The sequence below is a fragment of the Chelmon rostratus genome, chromosome 23, assembly GCF_017976325.1.
Source record: "Chelmon rostratus isolate fCheRos1 chromosome 23, fCheRos1.pri, whole genome shotgun sequence".
NCBI classification, from domain to species: domain Eukaryota; kingdom Metazoa; phylum Chordata; class Actinopteri; order Chaetodontiformes; family Chaetodontidae; genus Chelmon; species Chelmon rostratus.
This window is the reverse complement of record NC_055680.1, coordinates 7,003,551-7,027,980: the sequence shown is the minus strand read 5'-3', so window position 1 is coordinate 7,027,980 and position 24,430 is coordinate 7,003,551. Positions and strand designations below refer to the sequence as shown.

The 24,430-nt window shown below is 42.8% G+C and overlaps 2 protein-coding genes across 3 annotated transcripts in view; one reads left to right on the top strand and one right to left on the bottom strand.

Moving 5' to 3' along the window:
- Positions 1–5,517, bottom strand: part of LOC121626233 (serine/threonine-protein phosphatase 2B catalytic subunit alpha isoform) — a 62,661-nt gene extending 57,144 nt beyond the window's left edge. Inside the window, exon 1 of the mRNA XM_041964594.1 lies at positions 5,255–5,517. Coding sequence (XP_041820528.1) covers positions 5,255–5,315 — 61 coding nt within the window. The 5' untranslated portion in view covers positions 5,316–5,517. The remainder of the gene's footprint in view (positions 1–5,254) is intronic.
- A 2,388-nt stretch (positions 5,518–7,905) lies between these two features.
- LOC121626808 (B-cell scaffold protein with ankyrin repeats-like) lies at positions 7,906–24,214 on the top strand. Of its 2 annotated transcripts, XM_041965493.1 has the most exons (16): positions 7,906–7,943; positions 8,298–8,693; positions 10,602–10,744; positions 10,841–10,979; positions 11,065–11,207; positions 12,317–12,431; positions 13,104–13,300; positions 18,316–18,379; positions 18,632–18,850; positions 20,702–20,764; positions 21,936–22,120; positions 23,214–23,277; positions 23,485–23,514; positions 23,756–23,835; positions 23,961–23,995; positions 24,088–24,214. In XM_041965493.1, exons 1-15 carry the CDS (start codon positions 7,931–7,933, stop codon positions 23,991–23,993), a joined length of 1,884 nt encoding a protein of 627 aa, XP_041821427.1. In that variant the 5' UTR covers positions 7,906–7,930; the 3' UTR covers positions 23,994–23,995; positions 24,088–24,214. The 2 variants fall into 2 exon arrangements, with proteins under 2 accessions (XP_041821427.1, XP_041821428.1); XM_041965494.1 differs by lacking the exon at positions 18,632–18,850.
- The last annotated feature ends 216 nt before the right edge of the window (positions 24,215–24,430 follow it).

The window sequence follows — 24,430 nt, the reverse complement described above, 5'->3', positions numbered from 1 at the left end:
ACAAAACAGCTGCTGACAAAACTATGCTGGTTCAAATGTATCAGCAGTGTGAGTTCAAAGGTTTGCCAATCCCCAAACTGTACACACAGGCTTTACAATAATCTACAAATGCCAAGGTAGGTAAACAGTTTTTCTCCCCTTACTGCTTTATCAAGACCCAACATCCATTTGTTCACATGAATTAGCAAGAGCAGCAGCTAATGCATGGAGTCAGATTACAACCTCTGAGCAGAGCTGCCTTTATCCCCCTATATGGAGCTTAATCTGTCCAAATCCACTGCTTTGCTGTGCCCTAAATCCACAACAGAGCCTAATTCCTCTTTAATCTAATGAGCGGTAAAGGTGCACTTACTCAGTTTCTGAATACCACAGACTGTGTATCAGTGTATCACATCACAACACAGGTAGTGACTACAAGCCGTGATGCAACGCACTGTTAACGAAAACCACCAAAAGAATCTCTGAAGTCACAGCGGACTTGGAAAGCAGATACACGACAGGCTTTGATCACTTGTTCGCTTCATCTTCTTGTCACTTACAGTTTCTGCTGTGGGCGTCGCTTCCAGGTCGAGCCGTTTGAGTGGACCGCTGTCAAAAGATGCTGAGGAGGAGCTGGCCAGCCCGCCAGCCGCCAGCACGCAGGCTTCCTCACATGCAAAGCAGACGTGACAGCAAACGGCGAGGGGGCATCCCTGAAGACTTAGCAAACTGGCTTCCTCTGACTAACTTATTCAGAAAGGTTTAAAACACGCAGAGCGACAGCCTCGCACGCCCAACCTCAATCTTGCGAGCTCATTGTCCCTGACATGGTTGGAGTCTGGAAAGCAAAACCTGAAAATCAATGGAGGCTCGCAACTGAGAGCAGAGGATGGCATACGGCTGCACAATTAATAATAATTGTGATCATGACTTTTCCTTCCACAAATATTTAACCTTGACTGCGTATGATTATTGACAGTTTACCGTTTAAGCACCTGCTCCGCTGCAGCGGATCAAGCAGTCCCTGTTCACAGGTCAACCGTCTGATCGATCACAGGCTCTGGTTAAGAACCCTGGCCGCTGGCAGGATTACTTTCACACTTTCACCTGTAGCGCAACTGCATGCATACACAGGGTTAAATCCTTTGCATTTAGCTGCATGCTGTGGTGCCATAGTAATATTTATTAGCTGTATCAGTTTTTTTAAGCGCTTCAGCTAATGATTACTTTTCTGTTCAATTAATCGAAACAGTATTTAATGATTTATTCATCAAGATATTCACATAAAACAAAGACATGCAGCATAATTTAAAAGATGCTTTTGGCAATAGATTACAGGAATAGGTAACAGATTATCATCGGTTTCTGCTGATTTCTGTCATCTCAGATCTCATATTGTGTTCCAGTAAAATAAAACAATTTCTTTCCTAAAGATGGATTACATATGTGGATAGCAATACAGACCAAAATAATTGCCCTTATTATTTTAGCCATAATCATTCAAAGCAGAGCAGGCTGGACTCAGTGCCTCTCTTTTCCATTCACCCTTTCTAGAAACTAAGTCAAGAAACAGCGAGCAGCTGCCATGAATGGATCAAATTCTCAGGCAACTCTCGCAGAGGAGATCGATTCTATCCATTAGAGGAAAAACTACCTAATAGAGTGACTAAATTGCATTGCAATGTTCAGTATCTTCGTATCCACACAATAAACGTTCGCATTTTTGGGCAGCCAGTCAAATTACAATGCCACCACCCAAGGATATTGGAACCCCAAATGCATTAAGACAGTTTGATGTCATCTGGCATGCTTTGTCTCCATCCCACGGAGCACCAAATGCACGTTATTATTCTCTCCTGATTCAAATTGACTGTCTGGCAGAAGTAGTTAAAAATAAAAAGGAGAGAAAGTGGGGTTAACCCTCCACTGCAATCTTTCATAGCGCAGCGCATAGCTGGCAAGCTGGCACACATGACATTCACTGGAAGTCCAACACACACACACACACACACTTCACTTCAAGGGTCCCCTGGTTTATAGTCAAAAACAAACTAAGGATGAAATTACTGAAAATTTGATTTGCCCAGGATTAATAACACCAAAGGACTTCTGACTTCACTAAAATATGGCAGACTGAAATTTCAACTTTCTAAAATACAGACACAGCAGACTGGCAAGGGATTAAAATCACAAACAGCCTCAGCAGTTAAATCACTTAACTTCCCCGCAGTAATCCTATTCCCATGCAAATCAAGCTAGTCTCTGAGAACAACAACACCCTGAGAAACACTCCTGGCAAACGGTCATCTTAATATCTCTGTATTACACCGTGTTTGCACCTGATAAGAAAGAAACACTGCGATGGCACACAGATGGCCACACACGATGCCCAGATTCTGAACATGAAGCAGGGCCGTACGGAGGTGACCACATGTAAGGCAAGGATCAAGTATGTGGTATTACTTAATGTTCTGTTCTATAAATGACTCCGCTATCCAGCTGGGATCAGTGGCTGGCATTGCGCCGCTGTCACCACCACCGTCTCTCCAACCCACGCATGTCTGAGCATGGAGGCCTCTCCTCAAAAGTCAAATGTCAGATGTTATCCATCCCCACTTATAGAGAGGGACCCAGCGCGACATCGGGGGGCTTGGAGGCCCTGCTTCTTAGCTGGTGACGGAAAAACACCATTACCGAGCTTGTTTTGTTTTGTCGCATGGTGGTAGTAATGATTGTTGCCTTTATTTCATATCTAACTGAGGGTGGCTCAGTGCAAACTGTCATTCAATATGCGACTGTAGAGCAAGACTATATTTCCATATTCAATTGTAGAACAGTTTATAGGCAATAATTACAAATTTAGATGGTCGTAGGTGCAAATGCTACACATGTTGATGTATGAATTCTGCATGATAATGGCTAATTTGAGCAGAAAATAACTGTTAACCTGAATCAAAACTATTCATCAATTCTTTTACAGGTTTAATATCTAAACTCCTGTGATATAAAACTAAATGTTTTGGACTGTTGCTCGGACAAAACAAGCAATATGAGTATGAAAACTTGGGTTTTGGAATTTTTTTGATTTGCATTCTTTTACTATTTCTTGACGTTTTGTGGACCAAAGATTAATCAGCACGTTGATCAGTCATGAAAACAGCTTTCACTGCAGCTAATAATAGCAGCAAAAACATCACGACCACAAAAATTGGACAAAATAATCAGGATTATCATTTGAGTCACAACATAATCCTTATTCATATGTCATGTGTTTCAGTTTATTTCTGTCAGGGCTAAAAACACGATGAAAATCATGCAACTCCTCCTGCCTCAGCCGATTAAACTCTTATGAATAATTACTATGCGGCAGCAGCGTTCGGGAGCATTATGGTAATGCATTTTGAAAACAGGTGGATGCAAAGCACTTATGATAAGTTAGACTGACACCTTGTAGCAGGGCAAACTAGGCAGCTGAAAACAAATTACTTCACACCTATAGCCTGCAGTTATTTTGCAGAGGTGCTTTGTACACAGCCAGCGTCTGTGTTGTCATAATACTGATGCATGACCAAAACACAGACTTCTTGAAACTTGATGAATGAATAATGAGTGAAATTACTTTGTTGATCTCAACATCAGGTTTAAGAGTCAGCCCATGAAATTGGGCTCTCAGCTTCCCTGACAGCCTCTTTAATGACTAATCAATACATTTTAACCTGATTAAGACCACAGCAGACCGACACTACGCAGAGGGAGGGAGGCACTGAAAATACAGCATGAAGACATGCAATCTCCCAGCGATATTGTTAAATCTTTTCAAACCCCATCCTTGTCATATGTATTTTTCATTACCCTTCAAGTTGGTGGAGACTGTAGGGGGGGTGATCTCTTCAAATATTCATTACAAAAGCACCCAAGACACGGTGTGACTCTCTTTTAACACTCATCCCCATTTTCTAAGCAAAAACGAAGCCCTAGCACAACTGCTCCAAACTTGCTTCATAAAAGAAATGGCTGCAGTTGTCCTTTTTAATAAACTTTTTTCCCCCTTTCTGTCTCAAATGGCTCAAGCTAAGCTGAAAAAAAGCAACGAAGTGGAACTATATTTGCGATATGGCTTGGCGAGCCAGACCTCAGGCTTGCCCTTAATGTAGTGCGTAAGTCAATGATTCCAGTCACGGTCTTCTGAACACTGTGGCGTTGCCTTTCCTTTTTTCAGCAAAATCTTCATGTTTAATGATCGCCGATGATCGAATCATTTCAACTGGTCGAGCCTCAGCAGCTAAGCCTTGGTAAGATTACTCAACAATTCCCTCCTGTGCTTGTGCACACTGTGATCGCTGCACATGCCTGTTGTGATGGACTGGGGCTGGAGAGGATAATGGTTGCAACTAGTGCTGGATCAAAACCAGCCAGCACAAATAAACACATTCTGCCATGGTGCTGTCAGGGGAAAGGCTTTGGATTTGTCCTCCGACATGACAGATTTCATCAAGTGCTCATATTCCACAGCAGAAATAGGCGTTAATACCGCAACTCAAGTGGAGTACAGCCTTCAAGTCAACATAAGATGTCAACTGAATGAAAGTAGGCAGGCCACATTGCTCCTATTCTGCGTTAAAGGGATAGGTCGACTCGATTGTGATCTTTATTGCATTTATTATGGTCGACTGCAAAGGTGGAATGTCAGACCTGTAAACACAGAAGGCAGGAAGAACCAGCACATATGGCAGCACACGATGAACACCCCCCAAATGTGAGATTACAAAGCACAGGCGACATCAAGTAGTATTATGCAATGATGAAAAGAAAAAAAAAGGAGGCTTTGGTAAAAAACTATGCTAGGTGATGCATGCAAAATGAGGGAAAATCGCCCTTGGGTTGAATGCAACGGTTGTGCAATATCTGCATGCATACTGTAAAGCAGTGCACTGTGTATATGAATCAAATGATCATGCATCTGTCAACACTGCCGCCTCTAATCCCTGCTAATGAAAACAGTGTTAACGTACAAGCGGCTGCATCACGCCTCACAGCCAGAATGTGACACATTTTCGAGAATATTTCTTGCTAAGCTCCACAAACTGGAGTTACCCTCACTTCCTAGTTTACCGCCGCTGTCACAGCTCGGCTAACACCCTTCTTCCTCCGTAGCCAGCGAACAATTTTCGATACATCTGCCGCCACGGCCGTGAATACTTCTAGTCCGCTCCGTGCTGGCCGGAGGGCGACGGCTAGCGTGTCGTTTCAGCGTGGCATGAAAAAGCACACTTACATTTCACCACCCTGTCCGTCGTAGATAACTTCGGTTCATCATTCGGCTTGTTTTCGGACATTTCCAGTGTGATATAATAGTGAGATATAGCAGAAATGAGAGTGAAAACGGTCCCTGCGTTGCTCTTGCCGAACAACTCTTGAGTCTATCCGAGAAAAGAGACCGCAGTGATCTCACTCGGTCCTATCAGCGGCCAAAAATACTTGCAACAGGGTTACAATTTCACTGCTGGCGCTGGAGGAGCTGCTCTGTCTGATTTACTGTTACTCTGGATCAAGTTGTCTGAGCGCAGTGCGCACTCAAACATGCTCGCCCACACGGCCCTCCCCCAACTCGCACACGACTCTTCCCATTGGTGGAGAGCGGCAGGCTGCCACTCTGCCTGCACATTCACTTTCATCAAAGGGCGGTTTCTGTGTCAATCTGGCCTGGTGTGAATAACTGTTCGCCCATGAATAACTTGGGATAGATTTGTCGCTGTATATGCACAAAAAATGAAAACATGATCAGATGAAAAACAAGGAAAGTTTTTTTTTTTCAAGTATGTCCTCACAAACGCAGATTTAACTTATCTATATATAACATCTTTGTCTTTGATTTAAAAACATATTTGTAAATAAATTCTCAGTATGGATGCCTAATTTCCACTGGTGAAAAAAGCTAAAAATAAAACAAAAATTCTCATAGTAAGTCTTAAGTCATTTCTTTATTTATAAAGACAACACACATAGGTCAGTATAAATATGCCAGTGTTAGCCTGCTTCAACTGCATTTTTTTGGCGAAATGTTCTAAGACCAACGCATAAATAAGTCAAACTTATGGCTGAGATTAAAAAGTCCAAATTATGAGATAGTAAAAATAATACTGAGATAGTGAGGCAAAATTATGATGTAAAAAGTATAAAATAGCAATGTGCCGTGAGCATTTTTATGTCTAACTTCTCATCTTTTTCCTTCTACTTTGCCAGAATGTGTTTCCATACATCAGTACATCAAGATGTCTTTAAAGATATGCATGAAATTTGCTCTGGATTTTCATCGCTCCCTGAGGGGGAATCATCCTGATCTGTCTGTTTTGGATTCTTCAATATGATATCTCACAATCTACCAACAGACTTCCTTAAAATCCGTGGAGAGTATTCATGCTCCCATGAAGATAAACTGTTTTCATTTCCTTTCCTCCAGCACCATCCTCAGGCCCAAACTTGTAGTTTCAGCCTCATTTCTTTGAATTGGTGATAGCATCAACGATATCTCATTGAGGTCACGGTGAGTCATTTTATTTGTCTCAATGTCACTGGTTATGGAAAAGTAGCTGGCTTTGACAGCTTTGTTGTCTGCCACAGAGGACGTGTTTGGTCCAGCTGAACTCGCGGCAGATCCAGAGGAGGATTTCGCGTCTTTGTGGTGAGACCAGGGTAGTCATACAGAGAATGTGAGTGAAAGTGTGTCGATCTGCAGGCGCGGGAACAGAATGATCTGCCATCGATGAGTCACTGGGTTCACAGCGCTGGCGATTTGCATGAAGGAGCCCTCACCTTTCACCTGCTCATTTTCTCAACATTAGTCCATTTCAGTTACCCCACTGCTGCTCAAAGGAAATGACTGGTGGCAAACGGCACTTAGTGAGACACTGGTGTGGTATGAGTCAGTTGTTTGGCAGGTGGAGGCAGTTAATGAAGCCCTGAGTTTTATATCTCTCTCAAAGTGGGGCTGTGTGTGTGTGCATGGCAGGTCAAAACATACCGCTGCCTTTTTGTCTCTGCCTGTAGAGAAGACATTCACGCCAGATCATTAGCTTTAACACGCCTCAGGTTCTAGTCCTCTGCTTTGCACCGATGACTCTGCAGAGTTTAATTCTGGTCAAGTCTTTGATTCAAGTTCTTCACTCTCTGATCACTTGCTGTCTGCTTTAATGACCTTTGTGTGTATTTTTTTGCTGTACTTTTATCCCTGACCGACATACACACATAGTGAAACAGTTTTTAAATATTTGTTATTTTGCATGTGTTTTTCTGTTGCTATTTTTAAGTTTCAGTTTAGACTGCCTCCACTGTAGCTTTGGTAGTTCTTATTCCATGAAAATATAAAAAGTTATATATAAGCCATAACTCAAAAATTCTCCACCCAAAGTTAGCTTTTCACACTGAAAAACACCATAATTATACAAACAGTAACGTTTTGTGATCTTACTATGCTGCACTCTTCAGTTCTTCAGTGAAGAAACATTATCTAGACATTGGCTTTTTATGTTTTTTTCTTTTTTATAATTACCCATTTTGCATACCAGGTTTGGTGTGCCTGTACCAGTAACATGTTGACAGCAAAACTAAATTAGCCCATGTCCAAATCTCATAATTGGTTTTGGGAAATTTCCACCACATTAAAATCGCATGCAGCACATTTATTTCCACTGACTAAATTACTTGGAATTGCTTCTCCCGAACTGATGCTGTGGCAAAGTTCTTTTCGAAAAAACAAAACCTCATATGCACATCCTCATTCCTTGTCACCAGAGCACGGAACAGGGGCTTTATGCTCACTTAAAAAAATGGCCTCATTTGTCCACTTTGGCGTAGCAGGAAACTCAGTCTTATCTGAGCTCCTCCTGACAATAGCAGCGCTGTTTTCCATGTCACTGTGAAGTAAGACCTGCAGACAAACAGAACTATAGCTATGAGCCAGACAGGTAAGCCGTGGCTTGGCATTATTTATTCATTAATTCATCATTACATAACTTTTTAATGGGCTAATGAAAATGATTAATTACTTTAATATGCAAGTTTTGCTGATTTATGGCTGGTTGCAATGCTCAGAGCAATGCTCTTGGTTGTTTTTGTATTTGTCAAAGCAACATCCTCAAGTTAGATGTTAATACGCTGCACTGAATGTGACACCTAAAGTATTTCTCTACAGGGTAGTTCAGTTGCAGAAAGATTTCTTTTGCTATAAATATATCTTAAGCAGCATAAATGTAACATTAAGGTACAGGGAACTACTAAAGTCAGAGAGTTCTTGAACAAAATATGCCTTCTTCTTGTAGCTGAGGAGCTGTTAATCATCTATGAGACAGAGGCAGAGCAATGGGCCACATACCTGCACTCGGTCTTCAATGGTCATATCTCAGAGGCTGGGATCTGCTGCTATGACATTGCCACAGCGTCCAGTCGGCGGGACGACTTCCTCAGGCTGGCCTCGTTTACCTGCAAGCTCCTGATCCTTTCCAAGGGCATGCTGGAGGGTCTGTGCCAGATGCGGCGCTTCTTCCTGGCCCGTGTGCTGAGTCCTGCAGCTCATGTGGTCGTGCTGCTGTGCGGGGTGGAGAGTCTGACCCCACTGCTGGAGCTGGTGCCCCTGAATGGCGACGAGTGCCTGCAGATATCCAGTGAACAGGATGCTGATGAGTACCTGTCCACTGTGACTGATATTGTGAAAAAAGGTATGACATTGACTTTTTTAAAAACTTTTATGTGGACCCCCAGTGATCACCTATTGCTAATTTTGGCTATATATGAATTAGTATACTAGATTTTATGTATTATAGAAAGGAAGGTAAAAGTGCAAAATAAATTCTCCTACACATTATTCCACCAATTTCTGCAGAATTAATTAGCTGTGATATTAAATTATTTGTATAATTGACTGAGGAGCTCCTCTGCAATCCGAGTTTCCAACAGAATTTTAATGTTTATAGTACTTTTTTTAGAATATGCATTAAAATACCCACAGAAACTCTAATATAGTGATAAATTTAATTCATTATTGGAGTCAAACTTGTATTTAAAAGGAGTTGGGTGGCACTCACTGACCAATAATCTGTTTTTTATCAAAAGACAAAGCAACATGTCTGAGCCTGTTTAGCACCATTAACAAATATCCTGATGCACGGCAGTAAAACAGACATTTAGTCTCAGTGTGCATCCTGGTCCTGCAAACCCAGAGCACAATCACCTTCTTCAACATGCCCTTCCTCCAGGAAAAATTTCACATGGTCTTGCAGTTCCCCTGCCGTAAATGTGAGGGGAAAAGAATGCTCATTATTTGTGAGAGCGCCTGAGCAGCAGCTTGGAAACCTGTTTACCGACTTTTTGAGAAGAATTGTGTGCACTGAAGATTGACAGCCAATATTTTTTAGCACCAGCTGCCATCTTTGGTGAAACCGTGTGCATCTCTTGCATGTCCTCGTCTGCCCTGCCAATTATCCTCTGCCTCCTTCCCTGTTTTTCCTAATTACACTATTGATATGAATTCATAAAGCGGAGGAAGGGGCTTGTATTTAAACAGGTGTGTGTGTGTGTGTGTGTGTGTGTGCATGCAGGAGGAACAACTGATGCAAATAGCCAGTCTTTCCTCTTTGGCCACCGCTGACTACTCATCGCGAGCCATGCAAATTCAAGTGCACTCTGCATCACTTCATTGCACTGATACAGTGAAGTGGCTCAGACCAGGATCCCACGAACGGTTATATTTTAACCCACAAGTGCCTTCCCTGTTCATACAGGATGATGCTGTTTGTTTGTTAGCACACAGGCAACAGACATGTAGCTTAAGTGTACTCAGGGGAAGAAAGTGCACTCCACGATTGGTTCCTCTTGTTAAAGTGAGCCACCACTAATGCAAATGAAAGCTGTTTTGTAGGTCTATTTTCTATTTGAATCACTAATAATGTCAGTGTATACCAGAGCTTAATGTAATGCAACCTTATTTGTTTTGGATAGGACAAAGATAGCCATGCTAGAGGCTCTGTGAGGCTACTGAGGTACAATGGTGTGTTGAGCTAAAGGCGTGCTAACATGCTCACAATGACAATGTTTGACAATGTTATCATGCTAGGCAGCTGAACTGTTAACCTTTTTCACCGTCTTACTTTTGTGTGCTAGCATGCTAGCATTAGCTAGTCGGCTACAGCTGAGGATGATGGGAATGCCTTTAGTCTTGCAGGTGTTTCTTCATACATCATCAGGATTTTTGACATGATGATGACGCTAGGATGAAAAGTTAAGGAATCACCAAGATATTACACTACATCCTGAGAGGACTTGAATGTGCGAATTAATATTTTAAGCAGTTTTATAGCTGTTGTTCAGACATTTCACTCAAATCCAAATGCGGTGGTGTTGCTAAAGGAAAAGTTAAAGGGCTACCAAATCAGTGGGCTTCACCCTCTGGACACCATGAATGTCTGCAAAACTTTCATGGCAATGCATCTTTTAGTAGCTGAGATATTGTCATCCCTGAAGTCACGTCTCTAGCAGGACTAAACCTGCACCTGCGGTATCTGAAACCCATTTTGTAAACATCACTGGTGCATGATTCAGCATGAGGCTCAACGTCCCATCTCTTGTAGGTCTGTCAGCCCCAGCGGCAAACGTCAACCCAGCGGCACGTAAACTATCAGGAGCAGAGCACAGGGCGGAACAGACGCAGTCAACTGGAGCTCCCAGCGTCAGGCCGAACATTGAGGTCGTTCCTTCCAGGGTTCTGTGCGGGGTGAGATGCTCATCGAGTCAGTTAGCGAGCCATTTCTGTTTTTGTCATAAAGCGTCATTTATTACACTGCAGTTCACTGTACTGTCTGTTTGGAAGAGTTCTACGGAGCTGTTCATACTTTTGAAAAACGAGGCGGCCGACAGCGACGCCGAGGTTGAGTTCGCCGGTGAGAACCAGGAGCTGAGGGTGAGGCCTGTCCGCTGGAATGAGCGGATCCTGTGCATCAATGCCCCAGGTGAGCAAAAGACTAAGAAATGAACAATGTATGATTAACAATAAAACCTTTAGTCAAAAATATTCTCTTTTGTTTTCTGTTGCAGATTTTCCAGCAGGGAACGTAAGTGTGACTGTGTATAACAACGGAGTGCCACTGAGCAAGGCACAGCTGCAGTACTACAGCAACATGGAGGAGATAACCTGCCTTCTGGCGAGGGCAGCAGACCCTGTAGAGTTCATGTGTCAGGTAATCATCACGTGCCCTTCTCCCATGATGATGTCATCAGGGTTAGTTTGGGTTTGTTTTAGTTTGTCTAAAACTGTGTGTTTTAGACTCCACAGGGAGGGTCGAAAAAAAAATTGAAATGCATTATGGGAAATGGCTTGAGTGTTTTTTTTTTATTATTTTGCATGATACATATCAGGGACTAAAAGTTAGGACATCTTGGACTCAGCTGCCTTAATTTTGACCATTCTTGTTTAATCTGTTTGTTGTCAGTCCCCCGATTTAATGCAAGTGCTTCACCAAATTATTTTTCTTTATGAAAACATAGTCTGGAGACCTTGGTCAACTGCAGTTGCAGACTGGCTGGCATCTCAGCCACGCTTTTCAACAACAACACTGCAATCAAAATGTAGCTGAATATTTCTTTGTTTCTTCTTTGTTTGATGAAGACTGCGCTGTAAAAAGAAACATATCATTAAAGTATTCATCAGTGCATCAGTCATTCATTTAGTAATGTAGGAAATACATTTGAATTCTGTGCTATTCTGTCTCTCTCTCCTCAATAAAAGTAACTCTCCTGATGCACTTTGAATGTGTTATGTTACTTAGTGACTCATCGTTACATAACCCAGTTACAGAAATTAGTCAATCGCCGCCCCAAACCACCGCTTATAATCGATCCACTTCAAGCTATTAGAAAGCAGAGGAAAAACAGAAGATGAATTGAATCAGCTCATTTCTGCTGATGTTTATGTGCGTCACTGTTTACCGTCTCCTCTCTGGAAATGAAGGGACGGCAGGTTTCAGCCCTCTTTTGGCCATGAACACTTGATCTGATTAGGTCTCTTTTGCTGAAGAGGCAAAGTTGAGCAAAGCCAAAAGAAGGATTTGCCAAGATGATTTCAAACTAAAAGTCTGAACTGGACATGACTGGACTCTAATTCGACCTGGCATCTTTGTTGCGCCTCTGTAGGCTGCATTTCACTACATGATCCAAACACTCCTGTGCGATTTTAGGCGCTGCTTTTGTGTTTTCACCAAAATCAAATTTAATAAGATTTGTTTTTTTCCCTTGGCTCAAAAAAAATAATGTGGTCTGCTTGCGACTTGTCTGCCTCTCTGTATTTCAGGCTCTCCAGGAGTCCTCTGTGGAGAAGCTGGATCAGAAGCTGTCCTCCATGCTGCTGGAGGGGATGCCCACCGGAGGCTTTCAGGGACTGCAGAGTGAAAACACACCTGAAAGAGGTACAGCGCTGTACGATTGCTTACTCAGAACTTTCTTTAAATTATATTTGAACTCTCAGGGATACATAAGCATCTCAAACAATTTGCTGACTAGTGTAAAAAAATAAATATTTCATTGCAGTATGAACAGGTACAAGGTATAGGCACTTGCTCTTCAGTTGCTGCAGATCTACTAATTAATACCATGCCATTGTTGTAACAGGTGATGATCAATATAAGAGAGGTTCAATACAAGACACTACCAGCATTTCTGCAACTACATTATCACAACAATCTGTTCATTAAATTCACTGCTTTCTCTCTGAGCATGCGTTCATGCAACAGTGTGGATTGAAGATACTTCTCACAGTTGGAGTGTATTCCTGTTGCATGATGCACATTATCCACCATGTTTGGAAGCCCTCCATTATTTCTTGGCTCGTTATGTGGCAGATTGATGGCTTCATCAGCTACTGGGATTGATCCTTAACTCTGCTAAAAAGGGCACAGGGAGATGTTCCCATGACAAACTGGTCAATAAGTGCCTCCAAGCTGTCTTTGATTCTCCTGATTGTGTTTGATTGCTCACGTTGCATCGGGTCAACTTCAAGTTATCACCTGTAAAGGAAGTAATGCAAATGGTCCGGTCAGTTTTCCTCCCACCTAATCAAAACTGCCTATTATCCCCATCAGAGCTCCACCATGCAGATGTGCCATCCCTCCTCCACTTTGCCGCCCAGTATGGATTCAAGAGCGTCTCCAGCCTGCTCCTGCAGTGTCCAGGTGCTGAGCGAGCACTGCACACAGCCAATCGCCACGGACAGACTCCCACTGAGATTGCCAAGAGTCACGGCCATACAGAGCTTCACGTCTTATTGAAGGAAACACTGGTAACTGCTTCCTTATTAACTAAGTGCACTCTCACCCTGTTTACAGTGTTTTCTGTCTTTCGCTTTCTTTGGCTGTTGATCATTTCTACCTCGCTCCAGTTGTGACTTGTCCTTGCTAGAAAACATTGTTTTAGCTTTATTGATCCTTCATGCAATGAACACATTTCTCAAAATGCCAATATCTGGTGACAGCATCTCACGTTCAGCGATTTGTGAGCTAATTAAAACCACCCAGCGACATTATTCGTCTATCTAGAGGTGGCTGGATGTGATGTCACCTAAATGGATCTCCATAGCTCTCAGTTGCCTGCTGAGAGCAGAGGAAAACAACACAGTTCCCCTTCCTTGAGATCTCACAGCCAGGGGATGCAGTGCAGCACTCAGGAATGCTCTTTCTAACGGCAACACAGTGTTAGGACTGCGAGTGAGTGGTGCTTTATCAATAATGAACAGAATGGAGGGGATAGGAAGGCCGAGTGCAGGGAAACTGACCTGTATGTCAGGGGTGACCTCACTCCCTACTTACTGATATCTTTTCATCCAGCTCATGGCAGTGGATTGATGTAACCCCCCCCACAGAGACTAGAAAGGCTGTGTTTGTTCATGCATGCACAGTGGCTCAAAGCGCAGGTCGTCTGCATACATTCAGACAATTAATGCAGCCACTAATGTCGAGATTTTCTTGCCTAATGGCTGCCATTTCCCCATATTAATATGGAAAGCCTCTTCCTGCTCAACTTCCCATTGCACCGTGTAGATACAGTAACACAAGGGCAGCACGCTCGCTACAGTCCAAATTTAATAGCTCTCTTACATGCATGCACATCCCTTTATTTGATAAACCTGGAGGAGGACACTAGCATCATGTTTTTTTCCAATGTTAATTTCATTAGCCAGTGAGGACATTATCATGATGAAAAAGACATGTTGCATCCAGTGATATAGCCAAGATGCCAGCCTGAAAATGGCAAATGTGTTCTGCAAACACAGCTGCACACAATGCAAGAAACAAACATTTTTACTTGACCATGATCCCTTTTTAAGGAAGAAATCCTTTTTTTAACACCAATTTAACATTTGAGGAAATGTATGCATTTGCTTTCTTGCTGAGGGCCAGATGAGAGGATTGATACAATCATATCTGCACAGCGAACATTGCTCGCCACAACAGCTGGTTAGTTTAGATTAGCATAAAGAGTGGGAACTAGGAAACAGCTAGCCTGGTACAGTAACTTCCTGTTTGGTTGTTGGTGTGAGGTTGCCAGGCAACGGGTGCAGACTCCAGGAAGTCACTGTTCCCAGCCAGGAAATAGTCTGTCACCTGTTAAATAACCAATTTTTGTTTTCACTCTTTGCTCTGTATATGGCTTAAACAAACCAGATATAACATGTTAATCAGTGAGCTAAGAGGTGCGGCTGGGCAGGTTTGTTATCTTTGGACACAGCCAGGCTAGCTGTTTTCCACTGCGTCCAGTCTTTCAGTGTATTAGGATATAACAGACAGCATGCTTATAATACTGACAAATTTTTACCTTCTTTGATGGCTCTGACGGTTCAACCTATAGAGAATTCCACCTCTAGGGAAATTTAGACACTCCAACAGCTGTTGCAAATGTGTTTATCCCCCTAGCAGCACTGCTAATTGAGAGTGACTGCAGATGGAGCAAGGTTTGATCACGCTGCTCTAGCCAGTCAAAGTGCTCGCTGTGAGCCTGCAGTGAGTCAGCTGAGCCAGCAGGGGAACAGGAGAGCCAACCAGGGTTCTCCAGCAGGAACTTCAACAAGCCTGTAGATGTAACAAAACAAACAGACTCGGCATCACATTTCTTCTAGTGTTAATTCAAATTCATATTGACAGCTAAAACTGCACATACCATACTTGTGAGGTGCGTTTGAGAAAGTACAAGAGTCAGCAGGGGGCGGGGTTTTGTTCTTGCTCCTACTTTTGCAGGGCAGTTTCATTAACTCATCTGCGGTGATTCCCCCACCTCCAATTAATCAACCCATGATGCATCAGTGATTTGGGCGTCAGGGTAGCAGCGCTCTGTCAATAAACCCTGGATGGATCGGTCCCCTGCTTCATAAACAGGCTGAATCACTCACAGGGCCTGAGTCAGATCCACTAGTCTGCCCTGGCACCACACTTCTTTGTTAATTAGCTGTGAACTGCTCCAGAGGGGAAAGCTGAATTATTCAGGGAGAGTATAACTAGAATACAAATATAGAAAATGCTCTGCAGTTATCTATGATGTTTACGTCCTCAGACTGCAATATTGTGCCTGCTCATGGTAATGACTAACACAAACACACATTGTCCTTATTTAATATTTTAATACTGGGTCACAAATTTGGCTGAGTGTCACTTGGCATTTGGATAGACTCTGCGCTCCTACCAAGATTTCAGTGTGTGCTCTCAGAAGTAGAGCAGAGCTCAATAAATACAAATTAGCTTGACTCTGCATGGTCCTCCAAAGACTACAAAGGCCTATTTATGTGCTGTGTTTGTGCACAATATAGTCCTATCCAAATGCAGGACAACCAAATTAGGTGACGTCCGACACTCGATTCCAGGGATTTGTTGATTCCACTGACCTTATTTTGCATGTTGTGTTTGTTTGGTATGTAGCTGCACAGTCATTATCCACAATCTCCTGAGATTTGTTTATCATTTGAATGCTAACAGTCCCCCTCATTCTGAAAAAACTGCTTTCATCCTTCACACTTTACAGGATGTTGCATATGCACAGCAGGACTGCTAGTCAGTTTTTAGCTATGCTAGCACCCCCTCAGGTTATCCAGTAAAATATACCAACATCAACACCAGATTGATTGTCATAGTATTTTTTTTTTAATACAGACATTCATGTTTCCCAGATGATGAATCCCACAGACTTTTCCTCTAGCGCCACCATGAGGTTGACATTAATGGTTCGGCTGCACTTTGTTTTCAGTGCTAATTAGGAAATGCTAGCATCCTAACATGCTAAACTATTAGTCAGCAGCATCGCAAACATTAGACCTGCTAAATATTAGCATGCTAACATTGTGAGTATACTGTCATTAGCATTTAGCTCAAAGCACCACAGTCTTTAAGTGCAGCTGCTAGCATAGTGGTAGATTCTTATAATAGTTAACTATAATACATGATTGGTCTCATGTCAAAAGAAAACCATGAAGGTAGCACTTCACAGAGTATATGCCGTTTTACAGAAGTGTGAAGTGTTTCTTTGGCTGCTGAGCCGACCGCTTATTTTCTCACGCCAAAAAATAAATTGGACAGATTTCGTCTGCACGGCACTTAAGTGATGGGTTCAGTGTTACACTCTGCAATCTGCCGTGCATCAAGCGCTCTTATCCTGAAACCACTGTGTCAAAAGACAGCCAGCATGCTGGCACCAAGAGCCAAGACTGGCCGGCCTGCGAATTGACCATTTCAGCTGCTGAAAACAGATTTACACTCCTTATCCTAAACCAGGTTTTCCTTGAGATTTATTCTCCCTCTAACACAATCATGCCTGCTGTTTTGTCTGAAGCACCGCTGCTTGGATTGTGGAGGAGAAACTGAATTTGTCTGGAATGCCCGGAGCTCCTGCAGTTTCAGATATCTGTAAAATAATTTAGCGTTTGTGGTTAGTAAATAAATACCCCCTCCCCTGTCCAGAAATTACCTTTGAAAATACCACTCAGTGCTTAAGCACAGCATCCAACTATTATAATTCAATGTTCAAGCTGCGGTGGTAATTAACCCGTCCTTTCTACCTGTTGGGCCTGTTATGAACCTCCACTGTTAAGTCATGCATTCATGGCAGCCAATAAGTAATTTGCAGTACTAGGAACAGTTTAATATTGTAATTGAGTCATGAGTGGCTGTGTTGCTTGGAAACCGAACACAGAGCGTGGCAGGTGATATGGAGGATATCTTGATCAAAGTGAGCTGTATCTCATATATTCTGCATATATTGACAGTATATTTTTGCTGTGGGATTTTCAGAATATAACTGGCAGAGGAATCAAATGTAATCTTAAAGCTTTATCATTTATATACCAGAATCTGTTTGGATGCCAAATCTACAATGCAACTCAGCAGCTGTTTTCATAAATAGCAAAAAATACCGTTTACTTGATTCAAAATACACGGCTGTGATTGCACATCCTTCTTTCTTGGTTCTCTCTCAAAATAAATACTCTGAGGAAGCAGCTTTTTACTCTCAGTTATTTCAAAATTAATGATGCAACTCCTCAGTTCTTCACATCTCCATCAGAAGTTGAAATATGGCAGTAAATTAATATCCGTATCTCAGTCTAATAACAGATGCAGTCTAAATATCAACCCAAGGGTCTTGAATTGCTCACTAAATGATATGTTTGGACTGAAAGGGGAAGATTGTCTGATTTCATAATTACCCTGATCATACCCCTGTCTGTCCCTCAGCATGCTATTAGCAAACAGGCCGACTCCGCGGCAGCTTTGCTGTCAGAGGGAAAACTGCTTTCTGTTACAGCACACCTCTCCAGTTCCTGTTACAGCCCTGAAATTGCCTTTTCCACAAGTGAAGTCCTAACAGATGCAGCGAGAAACCTCATTTGATAATCTGGACATTTGTCACATCTGGCACGAAAACGCTGAATATTAAAGCGAGGCACGGAGGCAGATATCAGCCTATATTGTGTGACAGAACCTATGAAGTGGATAAACATCTTAGCTTTTATGTTGCATCATTGTGCCTTGGAAGGAGGATACAGGTGAGAAAATGAGCTGACAGGACGGACGTAGCGAGGAAGCCAAGGAGAGATTCACATTCATAGCAAAATCACAGGCCAGCATTGTTTTGGGTTTTGTCAAACATGTATGAGCTCTGAGACAAAAAAAAATCCATTGTTACATAGCAAAAGGCAGCCTTCAACATAACAGATTAGACATTTCTTTCCTTGAATTCTAAATTGCTTCTGTTGAGCTGTTTCTTTGTGATTTGGATGAGCCACAAAATGCATCTCTTCATGCTCTGTTGTTGCAGAAAGTATTCAACTCGGGCGAGGACAATGGCGATGCCAGCGTGTACGAAATGATGTGCACCGCAGGTGAGTGAAGGACTGATGGGAAGTGGAAGGAGGACAAAGGAAAGCCGGTAATGGAATTGTTTTGTTTTTTTTCCCAGCGCATCATTATGCTGGGTTGCTGTTCATTTCCGACCACTGAATATTTTCCCCTCGCTGATGGGCGCACCATGTCGCGCTGCTTCCGATTAGCTGTGAAATGACAGTAGCAAAAACAGCATGCAGAACTTCATCATGACACTCAGGCAATAGTACAGTAAACACTTTGTGCATTAGGCACTCCCTCCACCACAGATGCACACAAAAAGCAAGAGGGAGAGGGTGGAGAGGAGGAGGCGGATGAGGATATCTACGCACCACTGGGAGTGAATGATGAGTATGACACCATCCTGAACTCAACTAAAGCAGTGGCCATTGCCAATCGCCCACCAGCACCCACACCGCGGCCTGAGAGCACCCAGGTGAAGGAGGACAAAACCCCTTACATCGCTAAAGGTACCTCACAATAACCAGTTACTCCTTCGCTGCGTCCTTCGCCCCCTTCTTTCTTCTAAAAATCTCAGATGTGATGGAGCTGATTTTGGAGCAAAAAAACAACACTGAGTTATGCACAGTATGTGAAGGGGAGTTTGGGAGTTAATGTGGGAGGGAGGAAGTGCCTGGAATGTGCATTGCCATTGTCAGTGGAGTGCTGCTGAATAGAGCGGAGAGGCTTTTTATTTTGCGATGCAGTTTGTTTTGATCCCATAAACCGCAAGAACATGGTTGCTCCCCGCTGCAAAACAAACAAAAGCCAGGAAAGAGAGAGGCCCATTTGCCTGCATCAAGAGCCCACAGTCCCTAACTGTTCAATTTCAGCAGTGTGAATATTTCATGAAGATGAAACATCCAAAAGTGACTGGTATTATTAAGGCTTATAAATCATTAAAACAGCTGCGACTTCTCTGTTTCATCTTGCAAGTGCAAACATGCACACATGCATCCTCAATTAATTGTCACTCCCAAAGCTAATGTTACACTCGGCCCTCACTAACTACCACTTGGGCATTCAAAACACACAAAAAATGCTAACAACTGTGCACCCTCTCCCCATTATGCAGCTTTTTATTGAGCTTGCTCGTATCCAGTAAACCAGCCCTCTGCCCAGTGGGACTTACGTAGCAAAAAAGAAATTGAGTGCTCCACTGAACTCCCTGCATCCCAACCATCCCCTCAGTAACGGAGAGGGAACTACTGGGCTGCCATCTGCAACCAATCTTGGCCAGACCAAGGCCAAGTCAGCCAGAATAAGTCATTACACATGTTTTCCATCGTCCTTGTCCCCAGAGCGCACGAGAGAAAGGAGAGGGATTTTGAGGTTTCCATCCATTGAGACAGCGGAGCTTCAAACCACACAAGGATCACATTTTGCTCCTCACTCCCACTGCCGCAGTGAAAGATGTGAGAGGAGAGATGAGGCTTGGTGGAGGATTAGGCGAGGAGCCCGGAGACCAGTGCACAAGTGGAAATAATGAGGAGTTTTCTTTTGTTAGCGGCAATGTCTCGAGCTCAATGAGACTGAAATGCTATGAAATGTGATTGAAATTCAATCCTACAGAGAGGAATTACCGGGCGTGTAAACTACATGGAGAGCAATGTACGCACTCCAAAGCGAGGCAAAGTAATAGCTACAGTCATGTGACAGATCCTCCGCGGCACTTCACTTGCAGTTTCATTTTGAATAAAGCCATAAAGCCAGGCCTGCGTTATGAGCACGGCAGAAGAAGAGAGGCCGTGTTTGAACATGAAGTGGAAAAGAGAGACGCCGTCATGGAGGAGGTAGTGAGCGGTGGGATTATCCTGCAGGGTGTGGATGTTGAATTCTAATCCAGTGTTGGTCACCGCAGCCCCTCCGCCTCTGACGGCTAAACAGTGTAGCCTTTCATTCTGAGTGCTCACTACCAAACCAAAAGCGTCATCCAGGGGCATCTGAGTCAACCCAGAGGTGAACGTGTGGGTCTTTCTCCAAGAGAGACCCAGATATAAGATCTGGAATAACAAAGCAGGATATGTGTCATTTCACAGATGTTTAGATTCTATCATATTAGTATTTTTCTGAAGGTCCCTTTCCCTGCTGGATGCTCACGTTCAGGTTTCCACCGTGGATGGGCTGTTTGTAGGTTTAGGGTATGGCGCCATCTTGTGGAAGATTTGCAAAAATGCAGGAGCACAAACATTTTTAACAATCAGCTCTGGCTTGGAGCAGCCTTGCAATGTTTTCAGTTCTCTAAGAATAAAATTATAGGAAAATATACATGGTATTGGTTGTTGAATAAATGCTAATGCTAAGGTACTTTGTGTCTCCAGTGTTCCAGAAGAAGAAGACGCCGCAGGCCGATGCTGATCTGTACTCACTTCCCACTAAACAAGGTGAGTGTCAGCTGATGTGCGTCTCACTAGAAAAATGCTCATCAATTCATGTCACATTTGAAATGCTGGAGAACTCACATGAGAGAGAACCAGGAGGGGATAAAGCTTCAAAAGCTAAATGTCTCCGTTAGACAGGAAATAGAGCAGGGTGTGACATGCAACCAAGGCCTCAGTGGGAATCAAACTGGGGACAGTGGTAATATGGTATGTGTCTTAACCACTAGGCCACCAGGATGCACCTATTTTGTCAGACTTGAGAGTTTTCATCTGCATATTAATGACAGGAGGCTTGAATCATCACTCTCTTCTCGAGCTGGGGTTTGGCTTTATTGTTCATGCACAAAAAGGCCACTGCAGTTTTCAATTTTGGAGCATGTATCAATAATCTCAAAATGTGAGAATGAGTGGCAATTGCCATTTATTTCTGCTTGCACTGTCTCCAAAAATGGGCCTTTATTTCCCCTTTCTGCACAGAATTACTAGAATCACTTCAATATCCGCAGATTGTAATTCTGTTTTTACTCCTAACAGCAGGACTTTCACTGTGCCAGTGATTTTTTGCTGACTTCTCTCTCATGATTGCCTTTTGAAATTACCTGCCGGCTGATGTCACTTAACGCTGACACTCTTTGATCACTTGCGTTTTGTTAAATGAATTCAAATGGCAGCGATCGCCACAGGGAAAGAAGTCGTCGCAGCAGTAATGGGCTCACCAACAAGCATTCAAAAATGCAGGTAGCACATTTAAACACATTTGGGCGCCAAGAAGATGAGACGAAACTCGAGTGTGAAAGAGGCGAGGAGCTGCTGTAAGAGAGCACCTGCAGAGATAGAAAGCCGTTTTTCTGCTCAGCTGTGCTGGTGGTGACACTGAGTGACAGATCCTGAGATCATCACAGTCACCCAGAAAATTACTTACCACCATCACCTCATGACTCACTGCCATTACAGATGTGCTGGGCAAAATCACATTACCAACCAATCCCCTCTATTAATGCCATCTGGAGTGCGTTCATCCCGTCTTTTCTCATTTCTCGAATTCAAAACAGGAACGAACAGTTTAATTTATATCAAATATGAAACCCAGCTCGTCCTGTGGTGATTATTGTGGTGTTTTCCTCCTTTCTTACCAAAGCAGCATACATCTTTATTGAGCTGTTCTACATTGCAGCACGTGGGCGAGAAGACAGAACCTCTTGCACCTATGATACCTTCGAGGCCAGCCCGACGCACGGGCTCCAGCAGCTCATCGAGCTCCAGCAGAGGGTGAAGGCAGGTTCACTCAGTGTGGACGGGGCCCTGGAGCGCTTCGGGGACTGGCAGCGGGTTCAGAAGGGCGCGGACGCCACCCAGCAGGTAGGACTGTCGCACACTGTGATCACACTCACACTGGTCTTGGAGTGAAGAAGCATGCAGGACCAAACCCTAATAAAACTATGACCATCTGTTGCTCATGCCACGCCAGCCTGCAACAATACTCACAACAGAGCCTGATGGCAGAAGAAAGCATCTACCTTAGCGTAAAAGCTTGGCTTAGCCTCAATTCTTGGACGGGCCCATCAGGAGAGATTTGCAAAGCACAAAAGGGGAAAATACGATTGCATTCTGTTCTGTTGATTGGTCATCTTCGACTACAGTGTCTTTGTCAGCCAATGACTCAAGTGTTGTTTTCACTACCTTTAATGACTGATTTTTGGAAAACGTTCCTCCTTCGTTGTAAAAGAAACCCTGTTCACACAAGCACTATTTAAAATATATATATAAAAACAAATCTCTCAGGACAAAGATATTAGCATTTATATTAAGATATGTATTTCTGTTGCATGAACCTGAAAACCAGACAACATGAATATCAACAAGCAAGTGGGCCAATATAGGTAGCATGCGGGTAATTATGGGAATGAGGGACAGGTGTGCAGGCAGGGGATTGGGGAATGGTGTTGGGAAGAGCCGAGGACACCTGCTGGTCGAGGTGGGAATGACAGGAGTCGTTGGAGCAGACAGAGAGGATGAACGGCAGGACAAGCTTCCACTTGTGTTGGTGGACCTTTTTCATGGAACACATTTAGAAACATCGCAGTCGGGAGAACACAGCTGTGAATATGAAAATTAATGATGGCTTAAGTCTGTTTAGCTGCTCCATTGTTAATGTTTTTAGCAACAAACGTCGTGAAACAATGAAAGGAATACACTCTTTTAAATGCATCTTGTTCCTAAAATATATGTTGTTACATTATGTTCACAATTTCATACTGCTGTGGTTGTTGCATATTTAGACATTATTTGCAGTTTTCCAGCAGCCGTCTGTGAAGGTAGCACAAGATTTATGACCGAACTGCAAAACTTCTAACATAACACAGATAATTTATGGAAATCACATCAACTGTAAATAAATGGATGTTTTGTGTATGCCAGTCCAATATAAAAGCACTGATCTTTGTCTCTGCAGGACAGGTTGAGTCAGCTGAGAGCCAGTATCATCAACAGCAGAGAGGATGATGACAGTGTCTATGGTAAATATTCCTCCATCCTGGATGTGCGGGTTAAACTTTGCTGTCATCACAGAGAGGCTCCACAGAGCTCAGCCGTCCTGGAGCTTTAACATAAAGATAAATAATATGCAGCGCAGAGAAAGTTACACTGGAGCAAGTGGCCGTCTTATAAATGACTGTATTAAACTGTATACTGTAAATGGCTGACAAACTCCTCTCTCCCCGCAGATAAAATCAACATCGTTCATCACACGCCAAGTGAGTCTTTAAAAACTTATCTCAGTGTGCACAGAGAAAACCCGTGTTTGCATGCCTTTGTAGTTCCTCCAGTCCCGGTTGCAGCAGTGGGGAATTAATCCTTGGGGAAGTGTTATTTAATCAAATTCCCAGTGCCGTGTTTTGATGTAGTGAGTTTCACTTGCACTAAATGGGAGCCTTTTATTTTCCTTTACTGAACAATTCTCTGTTCAGCCGTGCATATTGGATAATTTCCCTCCAGGTCTTGCAGTGAATGAAAGTCGGAGAGGAAGCCAGGCGGCGGAGTCTGATTTTTACAGCAAGCCACTTAAAGGACAGCATGTAAGTTTACTTTGCTTGCCAAAGGGATGCATGGCAGAAGTTAGCATAACTGTTGTAACATAAAGTTTGCATGATGCTGTATATTACGGGATAAGTGACAGATATCCCTGTGAATTGCTTTGCAGTCAAATTTCTTTTCGAAAGCTGACAAACGGTGAAGGTAAGAAACAACTGCTGAGTATGAATCCAGGCTTCTGTTACTGATTAGGCTTCAATTTTAGATCAATTGTGTCACGTTTTCCATATTTACAGGCTCCATCACTCAACAAAGACTATATCCTTCCACCAGTGACATCAGCTTTAATCTGTTTGAATGCATAATTTTAATTGTATTTTTAACAGCCTTTTTATTTCACGGTAATAAGAAATGAAATGACAGATGTTTGATACATTATTGCCCCTTTTAAGATATTATGGAAGCAAATTCTGTTCAATAACAAAGGCACCACATGTGTCATGTACAACATGTGTAATTGTTTTTAAGATTTACACTTTCAACATATTTCTAATGTTAATTTAATAATGTCTCATGGAAATAACTACCTTGTTAATTCTGAAAATTAAACTACTCAAATAAAGACTGTTTTTATGCATT

Bases quoted from the DNA above. Each gene is read 5' to 3' on its own strand.
- LOC121626808 (XM_041965493.1), top strand. The intron at 8,694-10,601 runs GTATGACATTGA...CATCTCTTGTAG, and splicing joins GACTGATATTGTGAAAAAAG to GTCTGTCAGCCCCAGCGGCA. The intron at 23,836-23,960 runs GTAAGTTTACTT...ATTGCTTTGCAG, and splicing joins AGCCACTTAAAGGACAGCAT to TCAAATTTCTTTTCGAAAGC.